The following is a 20274-nucleotide window of genomic DNA, read 5'->3' as shown; positions in this document are numbered from 1 at the left end:
AGACATGTCAGCAGACAATATGTAACCTAAGTCACGTGTTGAAATTACTTCGAGACTTAATGAATAGAGTGGTTCATTATAATGGTACAGAATTGTTTAGTAAAGTTTTTGTTGATTTCGTGATTTGAGACTAACAGATACCACGAAAATTGGTGGTGCATGCATTACGTAATCTATAGCGAAAATGAAAATACTCTACTATTCACAACCACGTAAATGGAAATGTTACATATTTTTGGATAGGGAAGAGACAATGCTCATAGGGAACATTCATATTTCGTTTTCATTTACAGTAAAGTTGGGATCAATTAATATTGGAATAAATTTGGAACTTTTTTAGTTGTTTTCACAATTCTGAATAGATGCGAGATTACACAGTCGATGGTTAGGGTTAAGCGTGTTCCGAGTAGAGCTTTGACAATAATAATTTTTTTTTTTAGGAGGGGGGGAGGGGGCACGGACCAGTCCGTGTCTCCATGTTTTAGGTTATTTTAACAACTTCGCTACTATGAACTTCAAAAGTAGATAATATGTAATGGAGAATGAATGAGAATGTCAGCGGGAAGAGGGCTAACCGTGACACAGAGTATTTTGTGAACACTGTTCAGCCGTAGAATTTTCGTTGGGAACGAGGTTGGAAAAGTACTGAGCCCCGAGATAGTGAAGAAAGAAGACGAGCCTGAGTCACATGTAAATGTCCCGAGTTGACATTACGTAGTAGAGCAGGGTAGCGTCCATCCACGCTGGATGCGGCGCGATACTGACCCTTGGTGGATTGACCTCGCCTAGACGAGGTATGACATTTTGGGGTTTTGTTTATGGAAATGTAATACAACTCACGTAGATCTTAAAGTTGTAAACACGCACGTACGAGAGAGAGATATGTGGATGGAAGAATGTGGTCTAGAATAGTATTAGAGTGTAACTTCGAGTTACTTATTTTTCCCCTGTGTGGGCTAATTGAATGGAGCCCTTTTGTATGAGGAAGAATCAGACTATTCCTCGGTCCAACACCCAGCAGCGCCTGGTCTAGGGACGTCACCGTGGTCACCGCTACTGTGACTGCGGGAACCTCCTTCCCAACACCGCCATTGTATACGGCCTTGGAGTGTCATCCGTCGCTGAGTTACAGAGATCAACCTAAGAGCTTCATACCCCCTCGGGAGTTTTGTGTTGTGTTGTGTGTGTGTGTGTGTTTGTTGAAAGAACACGTATGGACGTCGTGTTTGTGTTGCTCTGGTGAGAGGCGGCATCCGTGACAGGGGGAGGGTCGCATTTGAGAAGAATGTGCCAAGTATGCTTTTGTTTGTTATAACTCTTATAAAGATCTTATAAATGTTATAAATACTGCACGTTGTTTATTTGGCTCTTTTGCAGGCCCTAATCCTTTCCTCGCCAGTTTTGAAAAAAAAAGGGGGTCTGATATATGTCTCCAGGAAAGTTGTAGGCTACGTTCAGTTGTTGGTGCACCTTAATGCTCCTAAACATGCTTATTTTTTCTGTTCTAAGATATTGGCGGTGGCTCCTAATGCAAGTGGGAGGAGGAGATACGCGCTTGACCTGAGCCGATTGCGGAGTACCTCTAACTCGGTAGGGTAAACTCGGACAGCGTCGTCATTTGAGACTGTACCGATGACAGAGACAAAAGAAATCCCATGGAAATGGAGGAAACTATAGTCGAGTGGCGGCAACTCTACTGACACACACGAAACATTAAATTATTTCAAAACACCCCTGTTTTTCTTCTTTGTCGTGTGACCTTTACTGAAAACTTTTCTCAGTTTGGCAAACCTGCTTGACTCTTGTTTGCCATTTTATAGCGCGTTAGGTTTTCGATTTTTAAATATGGCTGCCAATTTGAACATTAAACCATTCACTTCAGCTCATAAAATTGGTCATAAATTATGAGTCCAGCAAACTGTTTTCTTAGAAGAAACAAACTTTAGGTCCGTTCAGCAGGCAGCATCTTGTCGCATGGACATTGGAAGAAGGCGATTATAGTGTTGTTTCCAAACTTCATCATGGATATTTTTTTAATGGATGTAATGTTTATCGGAACAGTATATGTGTTGGTATAAAACGTTTGCTGAGTTCGAGGCAATAGCTGCATTTCTGGCACCATGAAGGTGTAAAACAAACAAAATTATGAGAAAATCATGCACTCGTCAAATGCCGATACTGAGAACAAGCTTGAAGGCGTACTGTGGTCGTTGTAACAGCCAGGACTATATAGTCATTCGGAGTATATTGGTCCGAATTCTCGCTCGGTGTCACTTCTTTAAACCATTATAACTTGGTTTGTAATAATGCCCCAACAAACACGCAAGATTCGGCCAAGCCTGGGCCAAGCTTGGGACAATGTTTTTAGCTTGGTCCAAGCTTGGACGAATCTTGCGTGTTTGTTGGGACTTCTTTAGAATGATTCAACAGTAAAATTGCGATCATACATAGATTCGTGCATCCGACTGTCTACTTCTGATGAAAAGACGGATGTTACTTAATTGTAATTATTTATCGTCAAAACATACAAAGCCGTTTCTTCTGTTCCACACTGTCAGTTTACGGGAAGGCATTACCACCACACAACACAACGACTAAACCGCGGATAAGAGCTATGATCGCGGACCTCCATTCAGTAAATTCATTCAGTAAACAAGCTCCGCGGTTGTGATGATGAACGAGTGCTAAAGTCCAAGGGAGATAACTGGAGAGCCCTTGGTAACGGTTTTTTTAAAGGAGCCCATTTGTTAAAAATCATTTTAAAAATTGCAAATGTGACATTTATTCAGTATGTAAATTAATTTTCATGACTCAATTTAATCCTTTTATTATGAAATTCCTTAAAATCTATTCCTATAGCTGGTTCTCGCTGACTCGCCGTCAAAGTTAATTACGTAACCGGAAACGACGCTTGTGGCTTCCTTACCAACAAGACACTGCTCTGTTTGGTCCTCCTCTCAGTTGGAAATAAATAATTTTCGTGTGATTTTTGAAGGCAGAAGGAGGAAAAAATGTCACGAGCAGCAGGAACTCTAGTAACAACCAATAATGCGACATATTATCCGCCCAGATTCATGCCAGGGTAAGTAGAATGCTTGTGTAAATTAAAATGTGGAGCTATCGTATGTTTGCAACAGCGACGCATTATAATAAGTAAGGTGACCAGACGTCCCGCATTAGGCGGGACAGTCCCGCTTTTGACCTCGTGTCCCGCCTGAATATCGGGCGGGACGCCCAATGTCCCGCTTTCTGGCTTTCTAGAAGTCCATCAAATGTCCCGGTTGTCTTTAAAAATCTGAATACCGTACACTGATACGCCCCCCCCCCCCTACTTTTTTCGGCGTTTTTTGTCGGTGACGACACCATCTTCGGCACGTGTCCCGCTTTCGCTCCCGAAACGTCTGGTCACCTTATAATAAGAGATGTATTATCTTGTTTGTGTTATGAGTTTTTTTCCTTCATACTTTGATTTATATTAATGCAAGCCTAGACATCAATGTAAACGAAACCGATGACAATGATTTATGTTAAGGATTCTAGTTTTAGTGGTGCATCGATCGTTTCCTTTTAAATTATTCTACTCAACTGCCTTTATCAGCTATCAATCAAGTTGTTGCAATTAAACGAATGACAAGAATACAGCGATACAGTAATTGTCGTGTGCAACACTGATACACTGAAACATTCTCTGAGAACATTTCAAACCAATCAAGCAATCATGCAGTTAATCAACCAACCAATTATAGGCATGTGTACGTTGTGTACGTGTAGAAGATATAAGAGCCATTTGTTTAGACTATCATTACAAAAGGTTTAATTTTTTTTTTTTTTTTTTACTTAACACCTTACTTCCACGCAGGTATCGGGGATATTGTCCAACTGTCAAGTTTGACTATGGAGAGACCTATGGAAATGCCACAGCCAAATATTTTCAGGATTATCGAAACAGTGTGCTAAATTCATCAGCAACCAACTACAGCCCAGGAGGTTCATTCCCAACATACTACACTCACAGCCCAGACCTTGTCATCAGCAACCGTAGCCGCAATCATGACCGCTGGCTTCTAGCTCCTAAGTATGAGCTGTCCAACATGGATCATGATCGAACAGAGCAGCTTCGAAGCCTTCATTCTGTGAATATTTTTCAAATTATTTTAGAACTAAGCAAACACAAAATAAATACCTCATATCTCCCTCTCTTAAACCAATCCAACCACTCATACCCCAAACAGTTCTTTGTGTGTGCATATATATATAGAGAGAGTGCATGAAGAACAACACTTAAAATATATAATTAGAGATTAGTGTGAAGTATCTAGCCCAGTGGTTCTTAACCGGGGTTCGATCGAACCCTAGGGGTTCAGTGAGTCGGTCTCAGGGGTTCGGCGGAGCTTTCGCCATGGAGGTCAAGACACACCCACAATTCGTGATGACACTAAAGAAGGGTTCGGTGAATGTGCATATGAAACTTGTGGGTTCGGTACCTCAAACAAGGTTAAGAACCACTGATCTAGCCATTTTGTAAGGACTGTTAGTTATTAAAACTGAGACCAGACTGTGTGCTTAACATTCACAGCTGTCCCAGAAACATAGAGAATTCTACAAAGACAAGAGTGGCACACTCAAGAGCGTGGATTACTTCAAGATTCCTCTCTCTGCAGAAGCTCACATCCAGGGAAAAGATGTCTTGTAAGTAATCACATGGTTAGAAGCATTAAAAGCTTGATGTGCCTTAATTATTTGCTGCTTGCTGTGTGAATCTGTCTGCTTTTGTCATCTTATATAATATATGTTAAATTGTTTTGAGAGTATGATAATCCATTAAGTTCACTTAAGAGACTATGGTGCTGGCAATTAAATAATAAAACTATATTGCTGTTTTTTAAGAAAACCATGCTGCCTTTCCATACAACCATAGTGTTTAAGTCCTTAAAACTTATGTTATGCTTTCACACCAAGGGTTCAAGTTCCTGCACTCTCTCCATTAGAATATGGTGGAAGTGGGAATATTCTGTGGAGTATGTAGTGTTACCATTCACCATACATTTCTGTTTTTAGATTTTTGATATTGTTTTGAGTTTTTCCTTCTTCTATGGGGTAAGGGATGGGCTGAAAAAAAAAACAACAACCACAAAGCTGTAAAGGAAGACACCAGATATTTGTCTCATATATATATATTCATATTACTAATAACAGTGAATATGTAGATGTTTTGGTTTATAATGATGGAACCAAGATTTTTTTGTAAATTTGCTACATTCCATTTCTTAAGTCTACATATTTCATATATCTTTTTTCAATAAAAATATTTCTTTATCATGTCTTCACACACACACACACTACCATCCACACAGAGAGGCAAACTCCTACATGTTTTCAAATTGTGTAACTTTCAGTTCAAGTTTCTTGGATTGTGAACTTAAGAACTATTTGTTTAAATTCCATTCCTGAAATCTACAGTTATTTCTTTTGAATTAGGTTCAATTGATATAGAAATGCTTGCTGGATTTTAGTTTAGACTTTTGCATGTATTTTTTATTTAGAATTACTGTTTTCTGACTGATGATGACAATAAAGTCTTAAGATACTATAGTATTTATAATACAATAGAAAATATAAATGGAGAATTCCTTTCAAAGTTTGATATTTAATTTTGATCTGATAAATAAAAATTCATAACAATCAAATTACTGCTGAAGAATACATAATCTATGGATAATGTAGCTATTTAACAATGAGTCTCAATGAATCTGCTAGGTCTTACAAATTGTTGATACTTGTGTACAGTCTTGAAGGTAATTATTAGGCATAAAAGCTAACAATATAAAGTTTATCAACATCCATTTGTCATTGTAATCCTAACTGAAAAATAAGATTTTAACATTTGCTGTGCATTGCAGTGTGATTTTGATTGAAGTGATTTGATGCAATTTTGTGTGTGTGTGTGTGAATTTGCACTCTGAAGATAAGCGAGGTTTGCCTATAAGCCGATGTCGCATTCCGCTAAAAGCAAGGTAAGTTTTCCGCTTATTACCAGACTGAAAAACTCATGCATCTAATCTTGATTGAAAGAATGTTTACTAATCCTAAAAATGTTTGTTTTTTTTTTAGTTTGATTTTTATGCATGAAAATTTCTTTTCAAAAATAGCATAGGCAAATGAACTTTTGTGTATACTATGTCAAACTAGATTGTAGATTTATAAAATGATATTTTAAAAATTTTAAGCAGTCTAAACAATTTTTTGGCATCCAAAGGCATCAGTATTGCCAGAATTCCTTTTGACTGCATACAGCAAGCAAAATTTGCCTTTAATCCATCTCATCCACCTTGTCAGCTGGACTTAACTGGCCAAAAATTAAAGAAATTAAATTTTTTTTAGAATGAACTAACATAAAGCTGTAAAATGGAATCAAGCAAAACTGAGTAACGATGGTAGGTGTTGATTATTATTACTGCCAGTGATACCATCACGACCAGAAGCACACACTTCACTGTTTTCTTTGTTATTATTATTATTACTACCCCTTTTTAAGTTCCATGGAGAAAACGCAAAGTGGTGGTTATCACAGCTATTCTACCCTTTTTCTGTGCTAGGCATAGAACTACAGATCAGCATAACTGTTGTTACTTACACTTAGAAGAACATTATTGACTAACAATTTTAATATGTAATGAACATGTCTACTTCAAAATCCTAAAGTTTTAAGCTTCACCTGTTTCAATGCACTTTTCATCATGCATTCATTCGCCCCTTACACATGCACACACCCACATTATATTTTAGTGTGAAGGCTTTCATAATTTCCACTTCATTCAAACTATGGCTATGTCTTTAAGTCATAACCATCATTTTCCTAATGAATGATTTGTAGTAAGTTTATGATCATTAATCTTGATCATAGTCAGAGATATTGCCATGCGCAAGTTACATTTACTGAAGTGAATTAACTTGTTGTTTTTTTCGGTCTTCATTTTCACTGTTCAATATAGACAGCAGACATCAAAGATGTGGTTTTAAGTTTGCTAATAATATCAAATTTTTATTTCGACAGCATCATTATGTCCACCAAGTACACAGATGGAATCAACCTGCCTCACCTTGATCACATAACTAGAGGCAAGCGTCCCATTTCACAGTTATTCCCACATCCCAGTATCCGAGATAGAGCCATGAGAGATGCATACTTTGAGAAACGGTGACTTTGGCTTCTGATTCTTGATTATTTTTTTTCAAAAGGACTCTTTTCAAAGAGTGAAGACCTATGAAGTATTTTAAACTGATTAGTCTTTCTACTTGGGGAATGGTTAGAAGAAAATTATGCAAACCTAAAAACCCATCTACTTGTGTGCTGAATAATGCCTTCAGTTTTACTGGACTTTGTTGACTGGCTTTGAGTTTTGTTTAATATTGCTTGCATCCTTTCTTAATTCAATCATTCCAAAAACAGGCAATAGTGCATGTAAGAGAAATGCAAGTATTTAATAAAGATGCACACTGAGGCAGATAAAGGGACATAATTTATTAAGCCTATATATTCTGTGACTTAAAATTCTTTTAGAATTTATAGCTCCATGCAATTTTGTGATCAGCTCACTTGAAAGTGCCTGTGTCATCATAAATGATCTAAACATTTTTCAAATGTTATTTACAACCCAGTCTAAACTACATTTTAATACAAGGGGTCCATCCAGTTCTACTACTGACCATGTCGATCTTTCCATCCTTTTTGTGAACAAAAGACGGGCATAGGTATTTATGTAACGTTTTAAATAAAATATGATTTAACTTTACTAAGTTTTTTCCAGGTATAATAACGATTAGTCACATTAAACACATCATAAAAATTATTTTAAAAAAACAGGAAAGTTTGATAGTTTTAAAAAGTAACTGATGAAAAGTTGTCCTCCTATTTTGTAACTTACTTTGCTAGGAAACAGCAACAAAAAAAAAGGGGCAATCAACTAATAATCATGTCACATCCTTATTGGGTTACACTGTGTTTAGAGATTTCTTTTAATAAAGCACAAAAGTAACTGTCATTTTTATGCCATTGTTATTTTAAGTTTAGAATATGTTATGATGATGGAGGAAGGGATTCAGATCTTTCAGTGTTTTATATAGACTTACAGTTTTCTGATTGTTTGACAAATATGCCTCTCGTGTCATTGTTTATTGTGACTTAATTACAATTATTCACCAGTATCAAATATAAATACCATCTCTTTACAAACATTCCATTCCTGCTTTTCATAAAACTTCTAGAAACTGTGTTACAGTGTGGCATGTTTTACAGTTTCATTTATAGCTGTCTGCTTAGATCGCTAGCATTTGTAAAGGTACTAGGTGTTTTATTTTACAACTATAGGCTTTTGTAGATCATATGTGTCTGCATCAACAGAAAAATGTTTAAAAGTTTTAATAGAACTTAAACATGCCTTAAACTTTAAACATTTTAAGATCTTAAAGCTTCTACAAACGTATCCAAAATTCATGCAAAATTCATGCCCTTTATAAATACTATATTTGGTGACCACACTAACAAGACTAACGAGAAATTAGGTACTACCATATTTTTAACTATACGTCATGCATTTTTTCTCTTACACACCCTGCACACACACACACACACCACATAGGACTAACAAAAAATTAGTTCCTACTGTTTACTGAATCAATGTAAACTGTATATGCATTTTCTCTCTCACACATACGCACCAAATGTGCACACACCATGTATAAATTACGAGATTTCCATGTTTTCTCTAAGGAATCAAAGTAGAGAAAAATTCACTGGTGTAACAGGTGAACAATTAACATTCATATTCACAGTCAAGCATCAGTTATATAACTACTATAGATCCATTGTACTCCCAGAAACATAATTTTCAGATTTTCTTATTAAATTTATGGCACTGCCAAAATCATAAAAATTGTAAAAATACTTAGACATAAATGTCATTTTCAAAACAATCTCAAAAAATATTAAAAGTTCAATATATTTCTTGTAAATAAAGGAGACTTTTACAAGGCACAACATTTCTCAAATACTGCAAAGTTACCATTATGATTCTACAGTTCCAGACACTGATGGACACCACGAAGAACTTGTGACATATGCACAGATTTCTTTAAATTGGTAACTAGAACCTTATCAAAAAATGAACACATTCCTGATTAAGGCAAGTCTTCTTGCATCTTACAACGACCTCTAAAACAGAAGAAACCCTTCTGGGGAAAATTCCTGATCAATGTACTTACATCAATTTAATTCACCGCAAAAAAAAAAAAAGGTTTTCCAAAAGGTTTGTTGTTGATGGCAAGAAATCAAAGGAACAATGAAGTCTCTATATCAACCAGGAGCAAAGAAACTTCACAGCTGATTGTCAGGAATGTTGATTCCTCTTTACCTAGTTGTTGCCTACAATCGGATCCTGAATGAGCTGAAACAAATAGAAGAAAACAGTTCACCCAGTGATTATAAAAATACTCTCTAATCTGTTGTAGTGGCCATCTTCTATGCTGAGTCTCTTCGATTAATGTTTATTATTCCAATAACTAGGAACAGCCAGCGATAAAATGACAACAGCTTAAGTATGGAACCTCTATATTATTTAAAGAAAGAAAATACTGGGGTTTTCCAACACTGTATGTAATGAACTCACTTAGCAAAGTCTGGGGCCTTGGAGATGACATGCTCAAATTCTGCAAATGACAGCATTGCGTCATCGTCCAAATCTGCCTCTTTCAAAATCTGCCAAACAAGAAATTATAAAATTGCTTAAAGCAACATAACTGCATGCTAATTATATTCCTTGCAACATTTCACCATTAACTCATGAAGAATAACACATAAGGAATATTCATAAAAGTTCTCCAAACAAAATATTTCACTCATTCTCTAAGGAAAACTATTATGACCAAATTCTAGAGTCTGCAATCAATATGAGTGTATAATATTAATAACACAATAGCTTTAGTTCAGCAAATTACAATACACAGATACATAAACTGCCTCTGCCTTCTACTTCATTTTCATTCCAAAATTCATCTTTATGAGTACACTTAGAGGTCCTAGTGAAAGAACTCACACTGTCAATCAATTGCTGCATCTCCTCATCATTCAGTGAGTTTTCTCCTGTAAGTCTCGTGATCACTGTCTTTAGGTCACTGCTTGAAATCATGTCATCCCCATCAAAGTCTAGCATTAAAATCAGAAATCACCATCATCAGTTTTGTGTAAATCAAATACAATATGAAATGTCTTTCAAACTGACACTAATTACATAACGATACAATCAAAATGCTTCCTGAATTTATTCCACTGATTCATTAAATCTCCTCCTCCTACCTACCATAGATTCTGAAAGCATATTCCACCTTGACTGGTTTTGGGGCACTGTCGCTAAAAACTGACATCATGTCTAGAAAGTCTTCAAAAGTAATGCCGTCACCACTTGATGAAAATACTTTCATGATCTGGTCCTTAAATGGATTTACCTGCAAAATAAACGAAGCTTTTCAGGGTTTTTAATCAGGCAATAAAGTACTAAATGTTTAAAATGGTTATAAATGATGAAATTTATTTTAGAACTCAAATATACAAACTCAAGCAAATATAACTCAATTTCAGTATGTAACGTTCACACATAAACCTAGTTTTCATAGACCAGTATGACACTGAGATCTCGTATTTCATAATTTTTCAGAAAGATTAAGATCTTCCCTTTCTGAATAACAAAAGGCTTTCAACCTCATCCATTTATTATATCAAATGCCTATAATTTTTTTTTTCTTTGGTCAAACTACTGTAGTATTTCAGAGGTTGTAACCTGTGTAGCATGTGTGCCATTGGCAAGACAACCTGCATTCTACCTCTTCTGATTTTTGCTATTACTGAAGCGGTGCTGTAGCTATCAGAATTAGAACATAAATAAGTGTACCAGTTTTTTTAAACTGTTCATAAACAAAAATCACAGAGAAATGCGATCCAAAATAAAAATGGTTGGAACTTCTCTCTAACAATGCTGCAAAACAATGGCTCTGCTTATCTATTCAAAGGTCTTCATACCCTCATACCTTCAGTTCTGGCAGCTGTGAAATGATTTCAAACCGGAGTTTGGCATTTTTATCTCGTTTAACCTCTGATGAGTTCAAGTTTGAAAACCTTTTATGAACACTGAAACAAATAAATAAAATTCACTTTACCTGTTTTTCTGGTTTGTTACATTATCTTAATGATCTAGTCTTTTTTAAATTTTTTCATCAACAAATTTAAATTTGTAGATGGTTTTGTTCATTGCAAATATTAATTTTGGTTGAAGGCTTGTTTCTTAAATGGAAGGAGTTTTTAGATTTTCAGATTTTGGAAATTAATTCCTTCAAATTAAAAAGACAAAACAAGTGGTATCTCTACGTTTCAAACCCATGTGCTTAAAAATTCTTGAATACAAACGAAAGATACACTTTTTTTTCATTTACAACATATTTCTTGAATAATTACTTCGTTGCTATTTTTAACCTATTGATAATTATAGTTACTTATAAAGTGCTAATAAAAATGTTAATTTACTGTCCCATATCACAAAAGGTACCTGCCTGGTTTCTAAGAGATATGATCCTAACATGTATTTCTGAGATTAAAAAAAAAAAACACTTACTGTAATATTTCCTTCTTTGTCAGGTATGTCAAGGTCTGCCAACAAATTATTTTCATGGTTTATGGATAAATTTCAAGCACCAGTAATACACTCTCATTGTATGTTTATATCTAAAACACATTTGGCTCTATTCGTCTTTATTTGCTACAGTGCAGTTGTGATTGGGAATTATAATATATATATACACTTCTACTTAAGTTACTTGGCAGTCCTTTAGTTATACAGTGGTTCCCACTTGTGGGCCGCACGCATAAGTCAGGTGGTCCATGGCTGACAGTCAACATATGTCAGCAAAGTGATGTTTAAATTGCCAGATACGCTTATTAGTCCTGTATGGATATCGATGCCCAACTGCTTGTTTGCATAAAATGCTCACTTAATAACTAAATCTTAATGTCACAAAGCCAGCATTGTATCACTTAACCACATCAACTGTTACCCTTAGTAATGCACTGCACTTCCTTATTTTTATTTTATTTGTAATTTTATGTAAACTTATTACTATACTACTGTCACAAAAGTATATTTAGTTTTGAACTGTAATGAAACAAATGCGGCAATTTAAATGTGAAATTCACAATACAGAGTGATTTTAGGCCTTGGTGGTCCGCCGTATTTTTTTACTTTAGGAAAGTGGTCCGCATTCGGAAATACTTTGAGAACCACTGAGTTATAGTACAGTATGCCTAATATCCAGAATTTCCCAAGTGATCCTATTTACATCGAAACATTAAATTGATTCATGCATCCTCAATGAAAATTCTTTCTAAGGATTTAAAGATTCCTTCCGTGATAAAGATTAATAAGGATTCTTTATATGCAAGCATAGAATTCTACACAAGTGCTTGGAAAGAACTTTTCTAACATATAATAATAAGCACAAACATATCTACGACCTAAGCATAACTCTCATTGAACAGTTTCAATTAATTAAAAAAAGACTATTTCAACAAGTCTAGCTCTATTGTTTTTGATGATTACTTTCACTGTGAGATACGTATCACTAAAACTGACTGTCTCGAAAGAAATACAAGTGTCAAGAAAAGTCGGACTGATTCACATACCGTTGGGTGATAGGGTGTGATACGGAACGAGCGAAAAAGACAGGATAAGCCCTAAAGTCTTTGAGAGAGGTCGAGAGGCGCAAGAAATAAAAAGTATCTCCATTTTAGTTTGCCGTTCTATCTCAGTTTTTACCTGATAATCGTCGAGTTCCTGCTCCGAAAATACACTCTGTGACGACCCCATCGCGAGTCTGTCAAGGAAGTAGAAGCTCTCCAGCGCGGAAACATCAAATGATTGGCCGCAGGTCGTAAGATGCACGGAGTTACCTCCGCTCGTGTTGAGCCACACCTACCTGTTCGTTTGTTCTGACTTACTACGATTTATCTCTCTATGCGAACACGGTCGATGCTAGACTATGCTGCGCCCTAGGCAAAACACAAATGCTGTAACCCCTACCATATAAAAAGTGAACCAGTTATAACATTCACCAATTAATTTATGTCATGCATGAATCCTTACTTGGTTTTTTTTTTTTTCTCCACTTTGAAGTTCTTTCAGATTTATTGCATTTGCCAAGTCATGAACACCTATCTAACTGACAGGACCTAGATTAATTGTGTTCGTCGACGGTCAAACATCTCGACCTGCTCCCCATTTTTGTGGGGTCCCCCAAGGCTCAGTATTTGGCCGCATTCTGTTAATTGTTCTGTGCACAAAATCCCTTTTATCATGCATCCAGTCTCATATGTTTCTAATCAATCCCTCTGCTGTGCTGCTTTACCCCGCCGACTGAGTCTCGCTCTATTTTCTTAACTGAAAATTTAAGCACTAACCCTAGGCTTATTTATTGCTATTTGAGGAAAATGCGGGGCGCTGTGAATAGGGTGAATAGTCCGGCTAGGTGCTAGAAGTTGTGATAACTGGAGTTTTAGAACAAATATCAAAACAAGACCAGAGGAAGCTGCTGCAGATTTTCTTGTCTGTATCAGTGTGCAATCGACATGTCGCCACTCATTAAAGCCTTTTAGACGATCGACTGTTTGAAATTCCCCTATTCATAAGTCTAGGTCAGAGCTGCATGGTAAGCGTGCAAATATCCGTGCAGTAATAATAAATGTAACTATCTTTAAACATGGATTTCATGTTACAGTCTCAAAATATATATTGCAAACACACCATTTAAAAAAAAAGGACAATTTTTTTTATTATTGAGGCACATGAGTATTTCTTGCAGTAAAGTTCTTGAGAACCGAATACTATGAAGTTAACAGCATCAAATCTCTTCCTTTTCTGCTGGTTTTCATATCCCAGCTATGATACAAAATTTGTCATAAAAATAGGTTACTTTGAAACAATAACATGCAGAATATAGCTTGTATCCCATTTCCAGATTATTTCAATGATACAACATATAACTCTTTTTAGATTTTGAGTAATAATATGTTATGCTAATTTGATTCAATGAAAAGAGCAGTCTTCATAAGGTAGGGTCTTGAGGTATACAAAGCAAAGGATGCCAAAACAGGAAAACAAAGGAGCATGAACACCTTATTCTGCATAATCGCAGAAACTTAATTTACAGCTGTTAGTCAGGATTGTAGATTCCTTTTCCCTCTGTTGCTGACAACTCCTTCTTACAGTTGGATCCTAAATGAACTGAAACAAACGGAAGAGAAAGCTCACCAAGTGTAGCTGATGAAATATTTGAAGAACAGGCATGCATTCTGCCATTCTGAATTGGATGGATAGAGGGAGGCCTTTCATTCACTATTGTCTTTCTATTTTTCTCAACTCCAACAGCAAGAAATAGTGTGAGCTCAGTTATCTGGTGTGCAGAAGTTGGATAGGCAAAGCGAGTTAATTGTTTGTTTAACAAGTGCTCTTTTCAGCAGTAAGAACTGTGCCAAGAAATTGAAGGCATCTAAAGTTTAAGTAGATGATCTCTATATGGTTCATACTATGGACATGTAAAGTTCGTGCATGATTCAGGCTGTTGTGTCAGTTTGAAGATGAAATGACTACTCAACAGTCCAAGTATTATTTTTTTAAATGTGGCAATAACACTGAAATTTTTGGAAATAAATTACACTGCCTAAAGGACGACTCACTTAACAAAGTCTGGAGCCTTGAAGATAGCATGCTCAAACTCTGCAAATGACAGCTTTTTATCACCATCTAGATCTGCCTCTTTCAAAATCTGTCCAAAAAATTGCAAAAAATATGTAAGGTGGCATTATTGTATGACAAGGTCATTCCCTGTAATATTTCAATGCTTTTACACAGTAAAAGAATAACAGCCTTTCTCTTATAAACCAGCTGCAACACATGCATACACATAAGCACATTTCTACAACACCTAGAGGTATTAGTAAATGAACTCACATTGTCAATCATATGTTGCATCTGCTCCTCACTAAAGGAGTTCTTTCCTGCAAGTCTCTGTATCACCATCTTCAGATCATTTTGTGAAATCATATCATCCTCGTCAAAGTCTAGCACCAAATTCAAAAATCAATATCTCATCAATAAGCAACTCAAAGGATGGAATTTCTTAATAATACTGTAATATACTGATGCATATAAATAAACTGTTTGATTAATCATTCCATTAGTTTTATCAAAGCAAACAAGCAGATTACACAAAATGTTGAAATATTTCCTAATTTTCTTTTGTGCACCAAGTATTTATTTCAATCTAATCTCTTTATCTGATATAAATGTTTTATCTGATCAAGAATATTTCCACTACCATGTGAATTGTTGCCTGTTAATATATTTTAGCAATTCAAATGATATCAAATATTAATCTTCATATCAAATATTAAACTGATTTTTGTCCACTAACCATAAATTCTGAATGCATATTCTGCTTTAACTGACTGAGGAGCTCTGTCACTAAAGACTGACATCATGTCCAGAAAGTCTTCAAAAGTAATGCCATCACCACTCACAGAAAACACTTTCATGATCTGGTCATTGAATGGATTTAGCTGCAAAACAAATTTTTTTCATTTTTACAAAATTTTGGGTCAGACAATAAAATAGTTATTTTGGTGACTGTGGATAATGGACTCTATTTCGATGATTTCTCTGCAAACTTGTTCGAATGTGATTTTATTGTCAACTATGTATCTATCTAAACATGTCCAATTTATTTATTGATATGCATGGTGACAATCTAAAAAATTTGGAAAACACTTATTTGAAGAATATGACACACTTGTTATCAAGTGTTGCTGCTGGTTTTAACTTGCCAGTGCAATATGCTTCACATCTAAATGTGCATGATGAAGGCAGAGAATCTGATCTCTATAGACCAGGGGTGGGCAAACTTTTTTGTTGCGAGGGCCGCATTGCTGGGTCATGACTAGTCCGAGGGCCGCACCTTGTAATTGAATACAAAAACGACGTAAAATCGCCAAATTGTAAACAAACGCATTTATTTAATAATGAGCACATGAAATATGTAACACTGTAGGAATAAATATAAAACCAGAATGAACAATTAAGCACACACAATTTAATGAGAAAAATGTTTTTGAATACAATTTTGCTGAACAATTCTTTTAAAATTTGGCTCAAAATTACTGGTAGATACTCTCATAACTGACTGCAAGTTTGCATCTGAAAGCAATGACCTGTTCTTTGACTTGTTTATATTCATGCAGGAAAAACTTTGCTCACAGATGTAACTTGAACCAAATATTGAAAATAGCTGGGCAGCAAATACTCTTAAACAAGGAAATGATTTGTTGGAGAGGCAACTTATAAAACTCAACCAGTGACAGGGAATAAAACCTTTCCTTCAATGCATGATCTGATTGAAGGTGTATCAGTTCAAGTTGTAATTCATCAGGTGCATCAAGGCTGGCCATTACGTACGCAGCAGGCATGGGAAGGGACTAAGCGTAACTTGTTTTCGGTAATATTTTTTATGTGTTGCCAAAGGGCTTCTGCGGGCCGCAGAGAACCACTTGGCGGGCCGCATGCGGCCCGCGGGCCGCTATTTGCCCACCCCTGCTATAGACTATCAGAACCACCTGATAGTTAACATCAGCTGTCCCGACAACAAGTGACAAATGTAGGCTCAGAACTGGGCACAACAAATTAAATCATCATCTGAACACAAAACTCCAGCTTGTGCCATCCCTCATGCCACTGTGGACAACAGAACACATCCTGCAAAAGCCTCCAATGTCTGTTTAAGATATATCCAAGACCAGTTTCCCTATCGAGCAAACTGTATGGGGATGTGGAGGCACTTCAAGAGACCAGTGAATTCAAGTCCAGAACAACTCTCCAAGTGTAATAAAAAGATGGGCATACGGAAAAAAACTAGAACTTGTTTACAAGGTGGTAATGCATGTGCTATATGCTAATCTATTAAAAAGTCTTCTTACCCACATACCTTCAGTTCTGACACGGTTTCAAATGGGAGTTTGGCATTTTTATTTTGCTTAACCGCTGATGGATTCAAATTTGAAAACCTTTCATGCACACTGAAATAAATGAATGAAGTTCACTTAAACTGTTTCTTCTGATTTTTCATATTGAAGTGAATGGGTTTAGTCTATGATATGGATGATACATATTAGTTTTAATTAGTTAAATATTCTTGCATGCTAATTTTTTATTGTTATTATTATTTCTTGCTCATTATTTTTAAGTCTGGTGATTATAATGTCTTAGTGGTGAAGTGTTTTGGGTATTATAGCAGATCATTGTTAGCTAGGTTTTTTTTATTTTATTTTGTCTATTCTTATCATTGGTTGGTTAGTGCAGAAAGTGCAGCCTACTATAGGCTGTGATGCTGTGTAATATAAATGTTCAATTAAATTTGCCTCTTATTCGCATTTCAGTGTTGTAAACAGTGATGGAACTAAACTACTAAGTCATTAATAAATTGCCACAAATAAATGCTACTTAAACTAAGATTTGTCTGCTTAATGCCCATCAGTTTTGTCACTACAGAATACCTTACTGGTGAATACTGCAAGAAATATATGCACATCTAAGAGAGAGAAAAAAGTACTCACTGTAATATTTCCTTTTTTGTCAGGTATGTCAAGGTCTGTCAACAGATTTCACATGTTATGGAAATTCTTACACATCATGCAGTTAATACATAAAACCATTCCGAAGGCAGCATTTGGATTACATGCTGATTATCAGGCACTACTAGCCAGTCCTCCAGAAAACAAACATTTCTATATTTCTACAAATCTGATCTGTTCTTTTGACACCAAGAAGTCCCATCTGTGATACAGATTGTGTGGATTTATGATTTTGTTGGTTCAACATGTTTAGCCAGAAATACCTCTCATATAACTCGTATTTTATTAAGGCCGCTATTACATGAATTGTTGCAAAGTTCCAAACAGCAGTTCTCTTTCTCTGTGTGTGTATATATATACACAGTACACACATCCATACATATATATACCACCAACAACACACAGACCCACACATATAGATACGATCTAGTCGATGTGCACAGAGAGAGAGAGAGGTGATGCACTGCAATAAGAGACAAAAGCATCCCCAAGTTTGATTACCTCTTCTTCGTTTTTACCTCATAGTCGTTGAGTTCCTGCATCGAAAATGCGCTATGTGACAGCCCCATCTTGAGACGGTAAACGATGAGGTTTATCTAACGCTGACATCAAATGACTGGCCACAAGTTTTTTCACTTGCGTCCCTCAGTTTAAGATAGACGATAAGAGATATCCTCACCGCCACACGTCAACCCTGTGGCTACAGGCGGTCTAATCACCTTTGGACGTGTTAGTGTCGACTGAATAACAAGGTGTGCTCCAGCTTTAGACATTTACCCGATGATTTGGTTGGCAACATGCTTACCGTCTAAATCAGGGGTGGGCAATTAATTTTCCCAAGGGGCCGGATGAGAAACTGGAATGGTTCTAGAGGGCCGGATGAGAAACTGGGATGGTTCTAGAGGGCCGGACTAATATAGTTAACTCAGTTTTACCAATACTGTATATATAGTATATTTACTGGTGGGCGGCCAGCGGGCGGGCCGGTCAGAGACAGGAGGCGGGCCGGCGTTTGCCCAGGTCTGGTCTAAATCCACCAGTCGGCAGTAAAATAGAAGCTCATGAATGAACTCGCGCTTACAAGCATTCGACATTAACAGCTACTGGAACACAACTTTGTAAAGATCAACATAGAACCACCTTTGAATCGTGAAACAAACTAAAAAAAGTGTTAGTTTTGCGCTCTTTCAATTGCCGTTTTGCATAAAAATACACCTGGATGACAGATTAAAAAAAAATCTTTCAGCAACAGCTGTTAGTGATGGCCTTTATCCTTTCTACGCGACAGGACATTAATTGGTCGAGATGTTTAGTTGAACGTCTTTGTGTTTTTTTTTTTCTCGTCCTATGTATAGGAATTGTAACCCCGGATAACAGACGCTCGACCATTAACATGGGTGGGAGCCAGAAATTTTCCTGGGACTGAAGATTTTTCAAGAGCCATGTAGTACTAGAGCATATGCATATAACGTTATATGACACATGGTTGCATACGCATTTCACGTTTTTCACATACATAACACACATATGTCATACAATGTCTTTAGTAGTTAACAATGACAAATGTCCAACTTGATTAACCCTAATGGGCAATTATAACTTGGGAAGTGTGTTTTGTTACAAAAGTTTAAAAAAAACTGCTAGTTACAATATTAGGCGAGTGGTGCATTATAAGAACGTGCATTGTTATATATAAAACATTCTTAAGGTACACCTATATCACACACCCATGCACACATACAACTGACAATTAATCTATAATCTATGGTTGAGCATGTGGACTGCAGAGGTTGTAAACCATTTCAAGTCCCTATTGCTTTTGCATATAGGCATAGTATGTTTGCCTGCCTGAACTCAATATAACAAATTCTCCTGCTAGGATATGTTCTGGTATGGACAAAATGCTGTAAACTTTTGTGACAATTTGCTGATCATAAAAAGGAATCCAAATTTCTGTGCTTAACACCAATTATCTTAGAAAAATATGGACAGTATGGTTCAAACTGTTCATATCATGGACAGAAAACTGTAAAACCAGCATATGAAGGAAAAAAGTGAAAGACTTTCAATAAATGACTGATAAAAACAGCTCAATGTTGCTGTGCTGTCTGAAAAACTATTCAGCTATTGAAGGTACACATGCTGATCATGTTTACATCCCATTTTAGCCTGCTATCAAAAACAGAGCCTACGTACCTAAAGGAGTTAACTGTCTCAACAGGTACACAATAAAACAAAATTTTATTTTCCTAAACTCAATGCCTATCTCTTTTGTCTTATCAACATTTAATTTTGATAAGGCAAATAAAAACAAGTAAAAAATCCAATACCCACCAAAACCTAACACTTCTTATTTTTTTTAAAATCCAGTGATTGATGTTTGCATTGGTCTCCCTGACATTCTGGGAGCAGGCTTTTCGGGGGTATTTGTCAAAATGTCAATTTGTCCAGTTACTATGTTGGCAGGCTGTGTGGTTTCTGTTGGTCTCTTAGCTGTCTGTGTTGATGGCTCAGTTGCTGGATGAGGTAACTGCTGCTTCTTAGTAGGCTGGAAG

General features: G+C 36.2%; 2 protein-coding genes across 6 annotated transcripts; one reads left to right on the top strand and one right to left on the bottom strand.

The window, feature by feature from the left end:
• The first annotated feature begins 2895 nt into the window (after window positions 1-2895).
• LOC112573482 (UPF0573 protein C2orf70 homolog A-like) lies at window positions 2896-8233 on the top strand. 2 transcript variants are annotated; one of them, XM_025253906.1, is made up of 6 exons: window positions 2896-3082; window positions 3860-4133; window positions 4577-4689; window positions 4960-5018; window positions 5966-6014; window positions 7055-8037. In XM_025253906.1, the coding sequence occupies exons 1-6, from the start codon at window positions 3012-3014 to the stop codon at window positions 7200-7202; spliced, it is 714 nt and encodes a 237-aa protein (XP_025109691.1). In that variant the 5' UTR covers window positions 2896-3011; the 3' UTR covers window positions 7203-8037. The 2 variants fall into 2 exon arrangements, with proteins under 2 accessions (XP_025109691.1, XP_025109692.1); XM_025253907.1 differs by lacking the exons at window positions 4960-5018; window positions 5966-6014 and having other exon boundaries at window positions 7055-8233.
• A 419-nt stretch (window positions 8234-8652) lies between these two features.
• On the bottom strand, window positions 8653-18604 carry LOC112573483 (calcium and integrin-binding protein 1-like). Of its 4 annotated transcripts, none has more exons than XM_025253909.1 (7): window positions 18238-18431; window positions 11661-11695; window positions 11080-11179; window positions 10356-10500; window positions 10092-10201; window positions 9666-9754; window positions 8653-9443 (listed from the first exon to the last, which is right to left on the bottom strand). In XM_025253909.1, exons 1-7 carry the CDS (start codon window positions 18286-18288, stop codon window positions 9422-9424), a joined length of 552 nt encoding a protein of 183 aa, XP_025109694.1. In that variant the 5' UTR covers window positions 18289-18431; the 3' UTR covers window positions 8653-9421. The 4 variants fall into 4 exon arrangements, with proteins under 4 accessions (XP_025109694.1, XP_025109693.1, XP_025109695.1 ...); XM_025253908.1 differs by lacking the exon at window positions 18238-18431 and adding an exon at window positions 12858-12976; XM_025253910.1 differs by lacking the exons at window positions 8653-9443; window positions 9666-9754; window positions 10092-10201; ... (1 more) ...; window positions 11080-11179; window positions 11661-11695 and adding exons at window positions 14153-14321; window positions 14774-14862; window positions 15048-15157; ... (1 more) ...; window positions 17074-17164; window positions 17702-17736 and having other exon boundaries at window positions 18238-18604.
• Window positions 18605-20274: the final 1670 nt, after the last annotated feature.

Source organism: Pomacea canaliculata, linkage group LG10 (genome assembly GCF_003073045.1).
Source record: "Pomacea canaliculata isolate SZHN2017 linkage group LG10, ASM307304v1, whole genome shotgun sequence".
In the NCBI taxonomy this organism is placed as follows: domain Eukaryota; kingdom Metazoa; phylum Mollusca; class Gastropoda; order Architaenioglossa; family Ampullariidae; genus Pomacea; species Pomacea canaliculata.
Note: the sequence above shows the minus strand (reverse complement) of the source record. Positions and strands in the feature narration are given on the sequence as shown.